This window comes from Oncorhynchus kisutch, linkage group LG2 (genome assembly GCF_002021735.2).
Source record: "Oncorhynchus kisutch isolate 150728-3 linkage group LG2, Okis_V2, whole genome shotgun sequence".
Lineage (NCBI taxonomy): Eukaryota > Metazoa > Chordata > Actinopteri > Salmoniformes > Salmonidae > Oncorhynchus > Oncorhynchus kisutch.
The window spans coordinates 80,192,482-80,210,267 of record NC_034175.2 but is presented as its reverse complement, the minus strand read 5'-3'; the positions used below and the strand labels follow the sequence as shown (position 1 = coordinate 80,210,267).

The window sequence follows — 17,786 nt, the reverse complement described above, 5'->3', positions numbered from 1 at the left end:
TGGACAGTGTTTGTGTGTGCTTTGAGAGTAAGCTTAGTGACCTCTGCTCTGTGTCGTAATGGACTGCATGCCCTTAGTTTCTCCTATCCTCTGTCCATCCTCTGGGAGAGTTACTCACTGGGTGTGTCTGTACCCCAACACTAATCCTTCATGAGATCAGCACTGTTAATGCCAACCATGCCATTCACTAATGTGCTAACCATGCTATTGCTAACCATGCTATTGCTAACCATGCTATTTGCTTATCATGAAATTTCTTATGAAAATGTCTTATTGTGCTAACCATACCCTTCACAGCTGTGATAATGCTAACCCTGCTACCATGCTAACCATGTCCTTGAATGCTATGCTAATTGCTAACCACGCCCTTCACTGCCTGACTGCCTGCCCAGAGCCAGGTTCTTTCTGTATATCCAATGTCTGTCTGCAGAGAGCCGTGCTGTGTAACTGATGAGAGTAGTCTACAGCCATGGTAGATGAGAGAAGACAGAGGATCGTAATTATGCATCACACACAAAAAGACGGAGCCCTCTACAACGATATCTGCAGCAGTTACTAGATAGACCAGGAATCTGTCCTTTCCACAGGTCCTGACAAAGTTTTAGTAGCCTCTTCCAGTAACGACAGCAGACCTTCATCTGACCTTCAGCACCAGCTGTCCATGCATCTTCCATAGAGACTAAAGCCCTATCCCACCCTAACATCCAGCCTCTTCCATAGAGACTAAAGCCCTATCCCACCCTAACATCCAGCCTCTTCCAGAGACTAAAGCCCTATCCCACCCTAACATCCAGAATATTCCATAGAGACTAAAGCCCTATCCCACCCTAACATCCAGAATATTCCATAGAGACTAAAGCCCTATCCCCCCCTAACATCCAGCCTATTCCATAGAGACTAAAGCCATATCCCACCCCAAACATCCAGCCTCTTCCAGAGACTAAAGCCCTATCCCACCCCTAACATCCAACCTCTTCCATAGAGACTAAAGCCCTATCCCACCCCTAACATCCAGGCTCTTCCATAGAGACTAAATCCCCACCGCTAACATCCAGCAACTTCCATAGAGACTAAAGCCCTATCCCACCCCTAACATCCAGCCTCTTCCATAGAGACTAAAGCCCTATCCCACCCCTAACATCCAGCCTATTCCATATAGATTCAATCCCTGTTCCACCCCTAACATACTTCCTCCCCCAGAGACTAAAGCCCAGCCCACCCCTAACATCCAGCCTCTTCCATAGAGACTAAAGCACTATCCCACCCCTAACATCCAGCCTCTTCCATTGAGACTGAAGCCCTATCCCACCACTAACATCCAGCCTCTTCCATAGAGACTAAAGCACTATCCCACCCCTAACATCCAGCCTCTTCCATAGAGATTAAATCCCTGTTCCACCCCTAACATACTTCCTCCCCCAGAGACTAAAGCCCTATCCCACCCTAACATCCAGCCTCGTCCACAGAGATTAAATCCCTGTTCCACCCCTAACATACTTCCTCCCCCAGAGACTAACATCCAGCCTATTCCAGAGACTAAAGCCCTATCCCACCCCTAACATCCAGGCTCTTCCATAGAGACTAAAGCCCTATCCCACCCCTAACATCCAGGCCTATTCCAGAGCCTAAAGCCCTATCCCACCCCTAACATCCAGCCTCTTCCATAGAGATTAAATCCCTGTTCCACCCCTAACATACTTCCTCCCCCAGAGACTAACATCCAGCCTATTCCAGAGACTAAAGCCCTATCCCACCCCTAACATCCAGCCTCATCCATAGAGACTAAAGCCCTATCCCACCCCTAACATCCAGCCTCATCCATAGAGACTAAAGCCCTATCCCACCCCTAACATCCAGCATCTTTCATAGAGACTTAAGCCCTATCTCCGAACCCCACAGTCTGTACATATGCCTAGCATGAGGGGTAGGGTTATAACTAGGTTAGTTCTGTAGGTTTAGGTAGGTAGTAGTAGTTACCAGGTTGTATATGCCCAGCAGCAAGGCCTCTATGCAGCCGTTGCTCTGGCGGTCCCTGCTGGCGGTGATGCGGAGGTACACCCAGACCAGCTCTGGAAGGAACTGCAGTGTGAAGCGTCTCAGGCGGTCCTCAGAGCTCCGGTACATCTCAAACAGCTGGTGACAGACAGGCTCAAGGAGCTACAGGGATAGAGTAACATAATACAACCATTAGACTACAGGGATAGAGTAATATAATACAACCATTAGACTCCAGGGATAGAGTAACATAATACAACCATTAGACTACAGAGTAACATAATACAACCATTAGACTACAGGGTAACATAATACAACCATTAGACTACAGGGATAGAGTAACATAATACAACCATTAGACTACAGGGATAGAGTAATATAATACAACCATTAGACTCCAGGGATAGCGTAACATAATACAACCATTAGACTACAGGGATAGAGTAATATAATACAACCATTAGACTCCAGGGATAGAGTAACATAATACAACCATTAGACTACAGGGTAACATAATACAACCATTAGACTACAGGGATAGAGTAATATAATACAACCATTAGACTCCAGGGATAGAGTAACATAATACAACCATTAGACTACAGGGTAACATAATACAACCATTAGACTACAGGGATAGAGTAATATAATACAACCATTAGACTACAGGGATAGAGTAATATAATACAACCATTAGACTACAGGGATAGAGTAACATAATACAACCATTAGACTACAGGGATAGAGTAACATAATACAACCATTAGACTACAGGGATAGAGTAACATAATACAACCATTAGACTACAGGGATAGAGTAATATAATACAACCATTAGACTACAGGGATAGAGTAACATAATACAACCATTAGACTCCAGGGATAGAGTAACATAATACAACCATTAGACTACAGAGTAACATAATACAACCATTAGACTACAGGGTAACATAATACAACCATTAGACTACAGGGATAGAGTAACATAATACAACCATTAGACTACAGGGTAACATAATACAACCATTAGACTACAGGGTAACATAATACAACCATTAGACTACAGGGATAGAGTAACATAATACAACCATTAGACTCCAGGGATAGAGTAACATAATACAACCATTAGACTACAGGGATAGAGTAATATAATACAACCATTAGACTCCAGGGATAGAGTAACATAATACAACCATTAGACTACAGGGATAGAGTAACATAATACAACCATTAGACTACAGGGATAGAGTAACATAATACAACCATTAGACTCCAGGGATAGAGTAACATAATACAACCATTAGACTACAGGGTAATATAATACAACCATTAGACTACAGGGATAGAGTAATATAATACAACCATTAGACTACAGGGATAGAGTAACATAATACAATCATTAGACTACAGGGTAACATAATACAACCATTAGACTCCAGGGATAGAGTAACATAATACAACCATTAGACTACAGGGTAACATAATACAACCATTAGACTCAGAGCTACAGGGACAACAGGACAAAAAGTTTCCATGAAGCTACTAGGGGACAGGCAGACCTATCTTAGACAGAAAGGTGCTGGACAAAGCAACATACATCATGGTCACAGAAATGATGGCAAGTGTGCCAGGTGTCTTGGAGGCAGTATCGGTCTGTCCCCACCAGTGTGTTTGAAAATGAATGCTTTAGTCTGACAGATGGATTATCACTCAAGAAAATGTGAGGTCAACACACCAGACTGCCTGGACTTGCCATCACCTACAGGGAGACAGAGGCACAGGGAGACAAAAAAAACTAAACATGGAGGGAGATGAATGAGGAGATAACATGTGGGCCAGAAGAGTGCTGCAGTGTGTTACGCCCTACCCTGACATGGCCGGCCTGTGAGTCTGTAATAACTAACCTACCAAGATTTTGGGAGACTGGGGTTTGCATTCCACCTAATTTGTCACAAAGCGACACAGCAGCAGCCTCCTGGGTCATATTCACTGAGAACCAGATGGAAGAAAACCAACTGAAACAGGGAGGGAGCGAAAGATGGCGCCGACAGACATGGCAGCTCTGCTTTCAGCTCCTAAGCAACTCTGCAGTATGTGTTATTTCTTGCATTATTAACCCAGATTTATTTTTGTGCTATTAAATACAGCCGGAAATATCTTTTGAATATCAGAGCGGCTGTAACTCACCACCATCCTGACCAGGAAGGCAACTTTCCCGAAATTTGATTTTTTGTTCGTACCCCCCAGAGCAATTGAACTTATCCCAGAAGCTGCTCCAAGTCCTCGCTGGCGGAGAAGAGGTATTCGGAGTGGACTTCTTGTCTGACTCACGAGGCAGGCACACCATCCACCACTTCCGAGTGTATTACTCTCTAATGTTCAGTGTATTACTCTCTAATGTTCAGCGTATTACTCGAGAATGTTCAGCGTATTACTCGAGAATGTTCAGCGTATTACTCGAGAATGTTCAGCGTATTACTCGAGAATGTTCAGCGTATTACTCGAGAATGTTCAGCGTATTACTCGAGAATGTTCAGCGTATTACTCGAGAATGTTCAGCGTATTACTCGAGAATGTTCAGCGTATTACTCGAGAATGTTCAGCGTATTACTCGAGAATGTTCAGCGTATTACTCGAGAATGTTCAGCGTATTACTCGAGAATGTTCAGCGTATTACTCGAGAATGTTCAGCGTATTACTCGAGAATGTTCAGCGTATTACTCGAGAATGTTCAGCGTATTACTCGAGAATGTTCAGCGTATTACTCGAGAATGTTCAGCGTATTACTCGAGAATGTTCAGCGTATTACTCGAGAATGTTCAGCGTATTACTCGAGAATGTTCAGCGTATTACTCGAGAATGTTAAGCGTATTACTCGAGAATGTTCAGCGTATTACTCGAGAATGTTCAGCGTATTACTCGAGAATGTTCAGCGTATTACTCGAGAATGTTCAGCGTATTACTCGAGAATGTTCAGCGTATTACTCGAGAATGTTCAGCGTATTACTCGAGAATGTTCAGCGTATTACTCGAGAATGTTCAGCGTATTACTCGAGAATGTTCAGCGTATTACTCGAGAATGTTCAGCGTATTACTCGAGAATGTTCAGCGTATTACTCGAGAATGTTCAGCGTATTACTCGAGAATGTTCAGCGTATTACTCGAGAATGTTCAGCGTATTACTCGAGAATGTTCAGCGTATTACTCGAGAATGTTAAGCGTATTACTCGAGAATGTTCAGCGTATTACTCGAGAATGTTCAGCGTATTACTCGAGAATGTTCAGCGTATTACTCGAGAATGTTCAGCGTATTACTCGAGAATGTTCAGCGTATTACTCGAGAATGTTCAGCGTATTACTCGAGAATGTTCAGCGTATTACTCGAGAATGTTCAGCGTATTACTCGAGAATGTTCAGGGTATTACTCGAGAATGTTCAGGGTATTACTCGAGAATGTTCAGGGTATTACTCGAGAATGTTCAGTCCCTGGACAATACAGTAGACGAGCTCAGGGCGAGCATCTCCTTCCAGAGAGACAACAGGGACAATAACATAATCCATTTCAAGGAACCATGGCTCTCTCCGGGTATACTGTCCCTGTCCATACAGCCAGCTGGGTTCTCAGTACATCGCGCAGACAGGAATAAAGAACTCTCCGGGAAGAAGGAAGGCAGAGGTCTATGTTTCATGATTATACTAACAATCACGGTGTGATTGTGTTAATGTACAGGAACTCAAATCCTTTTGTTCACCAGACCAAGAATACCTCACAATAAAATGCCGATCGTATTAGAGAATGGTCTTCGGTTATAGTCACAGGCGTGTATTCTCCCCCTTAAGCCAATACCACAACGGCACTCAAGGAACTACACTGGACTTTGTGCAAATTGGAAACCACATAACCTGAGGCCGCATTTATTGTAGCTGGGGACTTAAACAAAGCAAATTTGAGCAAAAAGCTACCGAAGTTCTAACACATTGCCTGTAGTACTCATGCTTTAAATACTCTGGACGGGGATGGCTACAAGGCCCTCCCTAGGCCTCCCTGCGGTAGATCAGATCACGACTCGACACAAAGCAAAAAATCCAAAAGGAAGTACCCGTGCTAAGGGCTAATCAACGTGGTCTGACCAATTGGAATCCATGCTTCAAGATTGTATTGATCACGCAGACAGGGCTATGTTCCGGGTTGCCTCAGAATAACATCAATGTCAAATCCAACTGTATTTGCGCCGAATACAACAAATATAGACTTTACCGTGAAATGCTTTACTGACAAGCCCTTAACCAACAGTGCAGTTCAGGAAGAAAATATTTACCAAGTAGACTAAAATAAAAAGCAATAAGAAAAAGTAACACAATAAGAAAAACGAGGCTATATACAGGGGGTACCAGTACCGAGTCAATGTGCAGGGGTACAGGCTAGCTGAGGTAATCTGTACATGTAGGTGGGGGCAAAGGAAGTGACTATGCATAGGTAACAAACAGCAAGCAGCAGCAGTGTACAAAAAAAATGGGGGGGGGGTCAATGTAAATAGTCCGGGTGGCCATTTGATTAGGTGTTCAGGAGTCTTATGGCTTGGGGGTAAAAACTGTTGAGAAGCCTTTTTGTCATTGACTGGGCACTCCGGTACCGCTTGCCATGTGGTAGTAGAGAGAACAGTCTATGACTTGGGTGACTGGAGTCCTTGCAGTCACCCAAGTTTGCCAGGAAGCTTGGCCCCAGTGATGTACTGGGCCGTACGCACTACCCTCTGTAGTGCCTTGTGGTCAGATGCTGACCTGGAGACTTGGAGATAGGTCCCCAGATCCTCAAAATGTTCTACAGCTGCATCAACAAGAGTCTCCTGTCCTCGACACGGCCCGAGTCTCCTGTCCTCGACACGGCCCGAGTCTCCTGTCCTCGACACGGCCCGAGTCTCCTGTCCTCGACACGGCCCGAGTCTCCTGTCCTCGACACGGCCCGAGTCTCCTGTCCTCGACACGGCCCGAGTCTCCTGTCCTCGACACGGCCCGAGTCTCCTGTCCTCGACACGGCCCGAGTCTCCTGTACTCGACACGGCCCGAGTCTCCTGTACTCGACACGGCCCGAGTCTCCTGTACTCGACACGGCCCGAGTCTCCTGTACTCGACACGGCCCGAGTCTCCTGTACTCGACACGGCCCGAGTCTCCTGTACTCGACACGGCCCGAGTCTCCTGTACTCGACACGGCCCGAGTCTCCTGTACTCGACACGGCCCGAGTCTCCTGTACTCGACACGGCCCGAGTCTCCTGTACTCGACACGGCCCGAGTCTCCTGTACTCGACACGGCCCGAGTCTCCTGTACTCGACACGGCCCGAGTCTCCTGTACTCGACACGGCCCGAGTCTCCTGTACTCGACACGGCCCGAGTCTCCTGTACTCGACACGTGGGGGAGGGGTATGCAGATTCCCAGCTCTCTGCCAGCTCCGCCCACCTCGTCACAACAGATAAGTCATTCAGCAGACACTCTTATGTCATACTATTTGATACTGGTCCTCCGTGGGAATCGACTGAGTCAGACGGGACATACAGTTGTCACGTTTCCTGTCCTGAAACGCCATGCTGCTACCTAGGTGGGGTGGAAACAGTCTATCAGTCTCACCTCACTGCTGCTGTCCTGGATGACTCTGTAGAGAGCTGGCACCAGAGACTTCTTTAGGTGAAGGCTGCCTGCATAGGTGGAGATGTGGGTTTCTGGTAGAGTCTGGAGAAATAGAAACAGACAGTTGGGGTTTCTGGTAGAGTCTGGAGAAATAGAAACAGACAGTTGGGGTTTCTGGTAGAGTCTGGAGAAATAGAAACAGACAGTTGGGGTTTCTGGTAGAGTCTGGAGAAATAGAAACAGACAGTTGGGGTTTCTGGTAGAGTCTGGAGAAATAGAAACAGACAGTTGGGGTTTCTGGTAGAGTCTGGAGAAATAGAAACAGACAGTTGGGGTTTCTGGTAGAGTCTGGAGAAATAGAAACAGACAGTTGGGGTTTCTGGTAGAGTCTGGAGAAATAGAAACAGACAGTTGGGGTTTCTGGTAGAGTCTGGAGAAATAGAAACAGACAGTTGGGGTTTCTGGTAGAGTCTGGAGAAATAGAAACAGACAGTTGGGGTTTCTGGTAGAGTCTGGAGAAATAGAAACAGACAGTTGGGGTTTCTGGTAGAGTCTGGAGAAATAGAAACAGACAGTTGGGGTTTCTGGTAGAGTCTGGAGAAATAGAAACAGACTGGGTTTCTGGTAGAGTCTGGAGAAATAGAAACAGACAGGGTTTCTGGTAGTCTGGAGAAATAGAAACAGACAGGGTTTCTGGTAGTCTGGAGAAATAGAAACAGACAGGGTTTCTGGTAGTCTGCAGAAATAGAAACAGACAGGGTTTCTGGTAGTCTGCAGAAATAGAAACAGACAGGGTTTCTGGTAGTCTGGAGAAATAGAAACAGACAGGGTTTCTGGTAGTCTGGAGAAATAGAAACAGACAGGGTTTCTGGTAGTCTGGAGAAATAGAAACAGACAGGGTTTCTGGTAGTCTGGAGAAATAGAAACAGACAGGGTATAAACATCCCTTCACAGTATAAGTGTAGTCCAGTTGTCACAAGTTACTTTTCATTCTAGCGTAATCATGCCGAAAGAGCGGCAGCCTTTAAAAAGCAACAAGTCCTTTTGAAAACGACCTACGTGTCATCAATAAGAGTCAGAAAGTTATTCTTGTGTCAAATGTGAGTGTAAGTATAGCAACAGGATAATTCTGGCCATAAAGGCTGGTCTAAAACAGAGAATGGAACATCTGTGTATCACAACAGGTAAATTAAGGTTGGGTTTTGATTTGACGATGTCCATTTGCCCACTAACATGGAGTGAACAGCTGCGGTGATCGCTCTCTATCTAATATCAGACATTGAGACAGACATGCTCAAGAGCTCCAACTGTTTCCATAAGACAACACATCACACATGTTTTAACTTGAGAAATACTGCATCAAACACCTTAGATGTCAAACTCCTCAACTAAAACATGACACATTTCTTGAGTTATCTTCAATTGATTCTGTGGATTTTGAGGAAGTGAAATAGGCTGTACTGCCAGACCAGTAAGGGTCAGTAGAGGGAGAGGAGGCAGCCTCCACCCTCTGTACTGCCAGACCAGTAAGGGTCAGTAGAGGGAGAGGAGGCAGCCTCCACCCTCTGTACTGCCAGACCAGTAGTTTGTGTCTGTAGTTCAGGGTCCTCAGCTTGCAGCAATAACACTACTTCCTCCCTGACGTCACTCACAGCGCTGTCTGGACTCTAGAGACCCCTCCCCTCAGCCCTCGCAGAGACACAGAGTCAGAGACAAAGAGAGAGAGAGAGAGAGAGAGAGAGAGAGAGAGAGAGAGAGAGAGAGAGAGAGAGAGAGAGAGAGAGAGAGAGAGACAAAGAGAGAGAGAGAGACAAAGAGAGAGAGAGAGACAAAGAGAGAGAGAGAGACAAAGAGAGAGAGAGAGACAAAGAGAGAGAGAGAGACAAAGAGAGAGAGAGAGACAAAGAGAGAAACAGAGACAGAGTGTGTGTGTGTGTGAGAGAGAGAAGTGTCTGTAACCTGATGACAAACAGCACAGGCACCAGTTGGGGAGACAGATGGACATATCAACGGCGGTATGTATTAGGGGTGGGAATTAACCTCACCATACGACATTATCACCATATTTAGGTGTCGATACGAAATGTATTGTGATTCTATATGTTTGCTCACTGTATGTCTGCTGCAGAGAGATGAGATCATGACTCAAATGAGTTCAGTCAGGGAAATAAAACTGTGCTGAAAACATGTTGTCTCACTATTTAAAAACAAGATGGAGGACAAGCTATAGGATGTTTTGGTGCAGGTAGAGCTGACCAGCCTAGCTAACACTACCTAGCAAATAGATACTTGAGTTCAAGTATGTATATAAATATTGGTCCAGATGGACCCCCCCAATCACTGGTATGTATGGGGGGTCTGAGTCATGTCTGTGTGTATATAAATACTGTTCCATGTAACTGGATGGACCCCCCCCCCCCCCCCCCCCTCCCCGGTTTGTATGGGGGGGGGGTCTGAGTCATGTCTGTGTGTATATAAATACTGTTCCATGTAACTGGATGGACCCCCCCCCCCCCCTCCCCGGTTTGTATGGGGGGGGGGGGTCTGAGTCATGTCTGTGACCCACCTTGAATTCTGACAACCATTCCTCCACCACTCCTCCCTGCTCTGAGCCCAGCATCTTCCTCACACACCTAGAGAGGAGAGGGGAGAGAGACAGAGAGAGACAGAGAGAGAGAGAGAGACAGAGAGAGACAGAGAGACAGAGAGAGAGGAGAGAGACAGGAGAGGAGAGAGAACATGTTATCTCATTAGACCCGTTAGTAAAACAAGTCTGTTAACAATATCTGTGTCAATATCGCATAATCAACTTGCTTACAACCTGTTGTGGTATTCGCCTGACTGTTGTCATCAACGAGAAACTGTGTGTGCGGTCATTTGACTTCATTACTCAAAATGACATCGCCGAAGCAGACATTTTCACAGTGAAAGAGGCTTTATCTATGTTGGTTGGTGATAGGGATTAGGACACGGCCTTGCACTTTGAAAAGAGATGATATTAACGTGAGTGAAATAAGTAAATAGTAGATACGTGTTTGATGCTGTGAAACAGCTCTCAGATTAGCAAGTCCTGTCAACTTTGTTGGAACAGATGAGCACATCAGCAGTGGAGCTCAAATGATTGTTCTGGGTCTCTTGGAAATAGCTGACTATATACAGCTAAACACTGCAACAAACTAGATGGTTGTTTTGTCTCGTTTCTACGGATGTAATTCATATGGAAATGGCCCACGCTGCTTGCTATGGAGAACTATCTTTCTGACAGAACACAATGTGTAAATACTGATAATCACAAGTCTAGCTTTCTAGAGATTAATAGATGTGTACCCCAGGGTTCCATTATAGCTCCTTTGTTGTTCTCAATTTTATTTAGGATTATTTATGATATGGAAATGGGATGCAACCAGCAAAGTTACATCTATATGCAGATGATACATACAGTACATATATTAATGTGCTCCTTGTCTGGTTCAGGCTGTTGAAGAGCTCCAGACTGTGTTTCAGTCACTGCAGGCCCCCCTTTATGGTCACAAACCATACCTTGAATGTACAAAAAACTAAATTCATGACCTTTACCAGAGCTGGAACTCTGGCAGAGAAGGTTAGCATTGTCACATCTGGTGGCTCATTGAAAACGTGTCATCCTACAAATACCTAGGTATTTGGTTGGATGACAAGTTGTCCTTTAAAGTTCATGTGGATAATCTTGTGAGGAAGCTTAAATTGAAATTGTTTTTTTATTTTTGTAATAAGGCTTACTTCCTGCTTATGGCTAGAAGCTTGTTCAGGCCACTTTTCTCTCTGTAATTGATTACGGTGACTTGTTGTATATGCATGCAGCCTCCTCTGTCTTACAGAGACTGGACTCTGTTTATCATGCAGCCTCCTCTGTCTTACAGAGACTGGAATCTGTTTATCATGCAGCCTCCTCTGTCTAACAGAGACTGGACTCTGTTTATCATCAGCAGGTAAACTCCCTCTTTACCTCTGTAGTCTGGTCTCCTTCACCACCAGTAGGTAAACTCCCTCTGTAGTATGGTCTCCTTCACCACCAGCAGGTAAACTCCCTCTTTACCTCTGTAGTCTGGTCTCCTTCACGACCAGCAGGTAAACTCCCTCTTTACCTATGTAGTCTGGTCTCCTTCACCAACAGCAGGTAAACTCCCTCTGTAGTCTGGTCTCCTTCACCACCAGCAGGTAAACTCCCTCTGTAGTCTGGTCTCCTTCACCACCAGCAGGTAAACTCCCTCTGTAGTCTGGTCTCCTTCACCACCAGCAGGTAAACTCCCTCTGTAGTCTGGTCTCCTTCACCACCAGCAGGTAAACTCCCTCTTTACCTCTGTAGTCTGGTCTCCTTCACCACCAGCAGTTACCCGGTCTGCTAGGTGGTTGCTACTTAAAGTCCCAAGGACGTTCACACTGTTAGGCAAGACGGCCTTCTCTTCTTGTGCACCAGAGGTATGGAATAGTCTACAATCCATTAGTCATCTAAAATCAAATCAAAGTTTGTCACGTGCGCCAAATACAACAGGTTGGTCGGGCCAATTGAGGTAGTATGTATAGTTAAAATGACTATATGATAAACAGAGAGCAGCAGCAGAGTAAAAGAGGGGTTGGGGGGGGGGCTCACAATGTAAATAGTCCAGGTAACCATTTGATTACCTGTTCAGGAGTATTATGGCGTGGGGGTAAAAACTGTTCAGAAGCCTTTTTGTCCTAGACTTGGCACTCCGGTACCACTTGCAGTCGTGGGTGAACAGGGAGTACAGGAGAGGACTGAGCACGCAACCCTGGGGAGCTCCAGTGTTGAGGATCAGCGTGGCAGATGTGTTGCTACCTACCCTTACCACCTGGGGGCGGCCCATCAGGAAGTCTAGGATCCATTTGCAGAGGGAGGTGTTTAGTCCCAGGATCCTTAGCTTAGTGATGAGCTTTGAGGGCACTATGGTGTTGAACGCTGAGCTGTAGTCAATGAATAACATTCTCACATAAGTGTTCCTTTTGTCCAGGTGGGAAAGGGCAGTGTAGAGTGCAATAGAGATTGCATCATCTGTGGATCTGTTTGGGCGGTATTCAAATTGGAGGCAAATCGGAGTGGGTCTACTGTTTCTGGGATAATGGTGTTGGTGTGAGCCATTACCAACCTTTCAAAGCACTTCATGGCTACGGACGTGAGTGCTAGGGGACAGTAGTCATTTGGGCAGGTTGCCTGTGTGTTCTTGGGCACAGGGACTATGGTGGTCTGCTTGAAACATGTTGGTATTGCAGACTCAATCAGGGACATGTTGAACATGTCAGTGAAGACACTTTCCAGTTGGTCAGCACATGCCCCGAGCACACGTCCTGGTAATCTGTCTGGCCCTACTGCCTTGTGAATGTTGACCTGTTTAAAGGTCTTACTCACGTCGGCTACGGAGAGCGTGATCACACAGTCGTCCAGAACAGCTGCTGCTCTCATGCATGCCTCAGTGTTGCTTGCCTCGAAGCGAGCATAGAAGTGATTTAGCTCGTCTGGTAGGCTCGTGTCACTGGGCAGCTCTCGACTGTACTTCCCTTTGTAGTCTGTAATGGTTTGCAAGCCCTGCCACATCCGACGAGCATCAGAGCCGGTGTAGTATGATTCAATCTTAGCCCTGTATTGGCGCTCTGCCTGTTTGATGGTTTGTCGCAGGGCATAGCAAGATTTCTTGTAAGCTACCGGGTTAGAGTCCCGCACCTTGAAAGTGGCAGCTCTAGCCTTTAGCTCAGTGCGAATGTTGCCTGTAATCCATGGCTTCTGGTTGGGGTATGTACGTACAGTCACTGTGGGGACGACATCAACGATGCACTTATCGATAAAGCCAGTGAGTGTGGTGTACTCCTCAATGCCATAGGAAGAATCCCGGAACATGTTCCAGGCTGTGATAGAAAAACAGTCCTGCAGTTTAGCATCTGCTTCATCTGACCACTTTTCATAGACCGAGTCACTGGTGCTTCCTGCTTTAATTTTAGCTTGTAAGCAGGAATCAGGAGGACAGAGTTGTGGTCGGATTTACCAAATGGAGGGCGAGGGAGAGCTTTGTACGAGTCCCTGTGTGGAGTACAGGTGATCTAGAATGCTTTTCCCTCTGGTTGCACATTTAACATGTTGATAGAAATTTGGTAGAACTGATTTAAGTTTCCCTGCATTAAAGTCTCCGGCCACTAGGAGCGCTGCCTCTGGGTGAGTGGTTTCCTGTTTGCTTATTTCCTTATACAGCTGACTGAGTGCGGTCTTAGTGCCAGCACCTGTCTGTGGTGGTAAATAAACAGCCACGAAAAGTATAGCTGAGAACTCTCTAGGCAAGTAGTGTGGCCTGCAATTTAGCATAATATACTATACTTCAGGTGAGCAAAATCTAGAGACTTCCTTAGATTTCATGCACCAGCTGTTGTTTACAAATATGCACAGACCACCCCCCTCGTCTTACCGGAGTGAGCTGTTCTATCCTGCCGGTGTAACGTAGCTAGCTGAATATCCATGTCGTCATTCAGCCACGATTCCGTGAAACATAAGCAGAGGGGGAAAGGAGTATAGGATAGGATATCACAGTTTTTGATGTCCTGTTGGTAGGATATTCGTGATCATACCTCGTCTAATTTATTGTCCAATGATTACCGTCAATACTACTCGCCAACGTGCAATGGCAGCTTTCCCACTCGCCTTCTGCGGGTCCAGACCAGGCATCCGGCTCTTTGTCCTCTGTACTCGCGTCGCTTCCTCTTGGAAATAACGGGGATGTCAGCCCTGTGGGGTATTTGGAGAATGTCTTGTGCGTCCTCCTTGTTGTAGATAAAATCTTTGTCTAATCCGAGGTGAGTGATCGCTGTCCTGATATCCAGAAGCTCTTTGTCTAATCCGAGGTGAGTGATCGCTGTCCTGATATCCAGAAGCTCTTTGTCTAATCCTAGGCGAGTGATCGCTGTCCTGATATCCAGAAGCTCTTTGTCTAATCCAAGGTGAGTGATCTCTGTCCTGATATCCAGAAGCTCTTTGTCTAATCCAAGGTGAGTGATCGCTGTCTTGATATCCAGAAGCTCTTTGTCTAATCCAAGGTGAGTGATCGCTGTCCTGATATCCAGAAGCTCTTTGTCTAATCCAAGGTGAGTGATCTCTGTCCTGATATCCAGAAGCTCTTTTTTGCCATAAAATACAGTTGCAGAAACATTATGTACAAAATAAGTTACAAATAACACAAAAAAACAACACATTATAGCACAATTAGTTGGGCGCCCGTAAAACTGCTGCCATTTCTTCCGGCACCATTTTAGTTAATATAGATATTAGTGCCACTGAATGAATTTAAAATATAGATGGGAGGCTCTGTTACTGAGGAGTGTAAATGCTTTTTTAAAGGCTGGATCACATTGTTGTATGTTTTAATTGTGTAATGGACTGATTGTTCTGGGTCTCAATGGGCTTTTCCTTGTTAAATAAAATAAAAAGTCTGTCAGGCAAGAGAAGGTGTGTGTAGCAGCAAATTTGTCCTGCTTTCACAAAGCATCAACCAAGTCAACCCTTTCACTTGCTAGCCATACAGACAACCAGCTAACTAGCAACAACCAGCTAATTAGCAACAACCAGCTAATTAGTAACAACCAGCTAACTTGCCACTGAAATGAAGGCTAGAGTTAATGAGCTAACTAATCAGCTAACATTGGTGAACTCTTGTCTGTCAAGCAAGAGTTGATTGGAGGAGGCTGTGTATGGAGGTGGAGGGGCTCAGCAGCAAAAGGTAGGGAAGTAGAGGAGTTTGAGATAATTGGAGGGATAGAGATGGGGGAGGAGTGAGCAAGAGGAGAGTGAAGAGGGAAAGTAGAGGGAGAGAAGAAGGAGGGAGTTGAAACAGAGGGAGAGGAGGAAGCAGAGGATAAATGAGGGAGAAGGGAAATAAGAGGGAGAGGAGGAAGAAGGAGAGGAGGAAGCAAAGGGAGAGGAGGAAGCAAAGGGAGAGGAGGAAGCAAAGGGAGAGGAGGAAGCAAAGGGAGAGGAGGAAGCAAAGGGAGAGGAGGAAGCAAAGGGAGAGGAGGAAGCAAAGGGAGAGGAGGAAGCAAAGGGAGAGGAGGACGAAAGAGTTAGGGGAGGGGGAAGCAAAGGGAGAGGAGGAAGCAAAGGGAGAGGAGGACGAAAGAGTTAGGGGAGGGGGAAGCAAAGGGAGAGGAGGAAGCAAAGGGAGAGGAGGAAGCAAAGGGAGAGGAGGAAGCAAAGGGAGAGGAGGAAGCAAAGGGAGAGGAGGAAGCAAAGGGAGAGGAGGACGAAAGAGTTAGGGGAGAGGGAAGAACACACCTGAGAGGCAAGTATTCAGTTCCATGTAGTGTGTCTGCCCCAAGTCCCACCATTCACCCTTGTACCACACAGCCTGGGTCTGAAGTGACAGTGGCAGGGGTTTTGGAGTTGTTTTTAAAAGTGGTAGGACCTTAAATCTATTCAAGAGCTTGAAATGCGTTACAAAAAGAAAATGTGCGGGGTTGACCATCTTGACCACTTAGTACAGACCAGGCCCGACAGACCAGGCCCGACAGACCAGGCCCTTGTGCACTAACTTTGTGACACGGCTACAGTGACAGGAAGAGAGGAGCCAAGAATGTGGCACCAGGGCGTGAGGACCGAGGTGGAAGTCATTTGAAAGCAGGTGAAGTTTGAAGGGTGCAAGAGTGGGTGTGTGGTGTGCAAGAGTGCCCTATGTAGTCAGTGGGGTTATGGTATGGGCAGTCATAAGCTACGGACAACGAACACAACTGCATTTCATCTATGGCAATTTGAATGCACAGAGATACCATAACGAGATCGAGGCCCACCTCACGTTTCAGCATGTTAATGCAAGGCCCCATATCCCAAGGATCTGGTCACAATTCCGGAAACTGAAAATGTCACAGTTCTTCCATGGCCTGCATACTCAGACACTCAGTCACCCATTGAGCAAGTTTGGGATGCTCTGGATTGATGTGTACGACTGTGAGTTCCAGTTCCCGCCACACAGCCATTGAAGAGTGGGACAACAAATAACAGGCCACAATCAACAGCCTGATCAACTCTATGCGAAGGAGATGTGTCACATGGAGGCAAAATTGCGGTCACACCAGATTGACTGATTTTCGGATCGCCGCCCCAACCTTAAGGTATCTCTGACCAACGAACGCATATCTGTATTCCCAGTCATGTGAAATCCATAGATTAGGGCCTAATCATTTATTTAAATTGACTGATTTCCTTATATGAACTAACTTATTGAAATTGTTGTATGTTGCATTGAGATATAGCCTATATTGGGCCTATATTGGGCCTATATTGGGCCTATATTAGTCTTGCGTAGCCTCGAGATCACGATGTCGTCACGTCTCCATGGAGGTCTGGAAAGCCGCTAGAAGGATCCGCTGGCTTCCAGCAGCTACATTTTTATTGGATTTCAAGAACCCTCCCCCACTCGCCCGTGGAAGCTACGTGCTGTTCGTCACGGTTTTCAGACCAGGTAGGACACATATTGCATATAGTTGTACCATATCCTAGTTTGCAACATTTCATAAAATGGACGAAAAACAGATTTTGGTTTTGTGTGCTGTATACACAACATCGATTAGATAAAGGCATTACAAATCCTCTGCTTGAACACTCTCTGCCCAAGCAAGGCATTTGATTGGAGTGACATGTTGCGAGGCTTCAATGATTTATACCTCGGCGTACACGTCACGGACAAACTGAAATGGTCCCCCCACACAGACAATGTGGTGAAGGCAGCGCAACAGCACCTCTTCAACCTCAGGAGGCTGAAGACATTTGGCTTGTCATGCAAAACGCTAAACAAACTTTTACAGATGGACAATTGAGAGCATCTTGTCGGGCTGTATCACCGTCTGGTACGGCAACTGCTCCGCCCACAACCGTAAGGCTCTCCAGAGGGTAGTGAGGTCTGCACAATGTATCACCTGGGGCAAACAACCTGCCCTCCAGGACACCTACAGCACCCGATGTCACAGGAAGGCCATAAAGATCATCAAGGATAACAACCACCTGAGCCACTGCCTGTTCACCCCGCTACCATCCTGAAGGAGAGGTCAGTACAGGTGCATCAAAGCTGGGACCGAGAGACTGAAAAACAGCTTCTATCACAGCCATCAGACTGTTAAACAGCCATCACTAACTCAGAGGC

At 46.0% G+C, this 17,786-nt stretch overlaps 1 protein-coding gene across 1 annotated transcript in view; it reads right to left on the bottom strand.

Moving 5' to 3' along the window:
- LOC109883408 (protein FAM126B) overlaps positions 1-17,786 on the bottom strand; it is a gene marked incomplete in the record, with an annotated part of 100,005 nt that overhangs the window by 40,158 nt on the left and 42,061 nt on the right. The window contains 3 exon segments of the mRNA XM_031801891.1: positions 1,978-2,157; positions 7,621-7,722; positions 10,187-10,253. Coding sequence (XP_031657751.1) covers positions 1,978-2,157; positions 7,621-7,722; positions 10,187-10,240 — 336 coding nt within the window.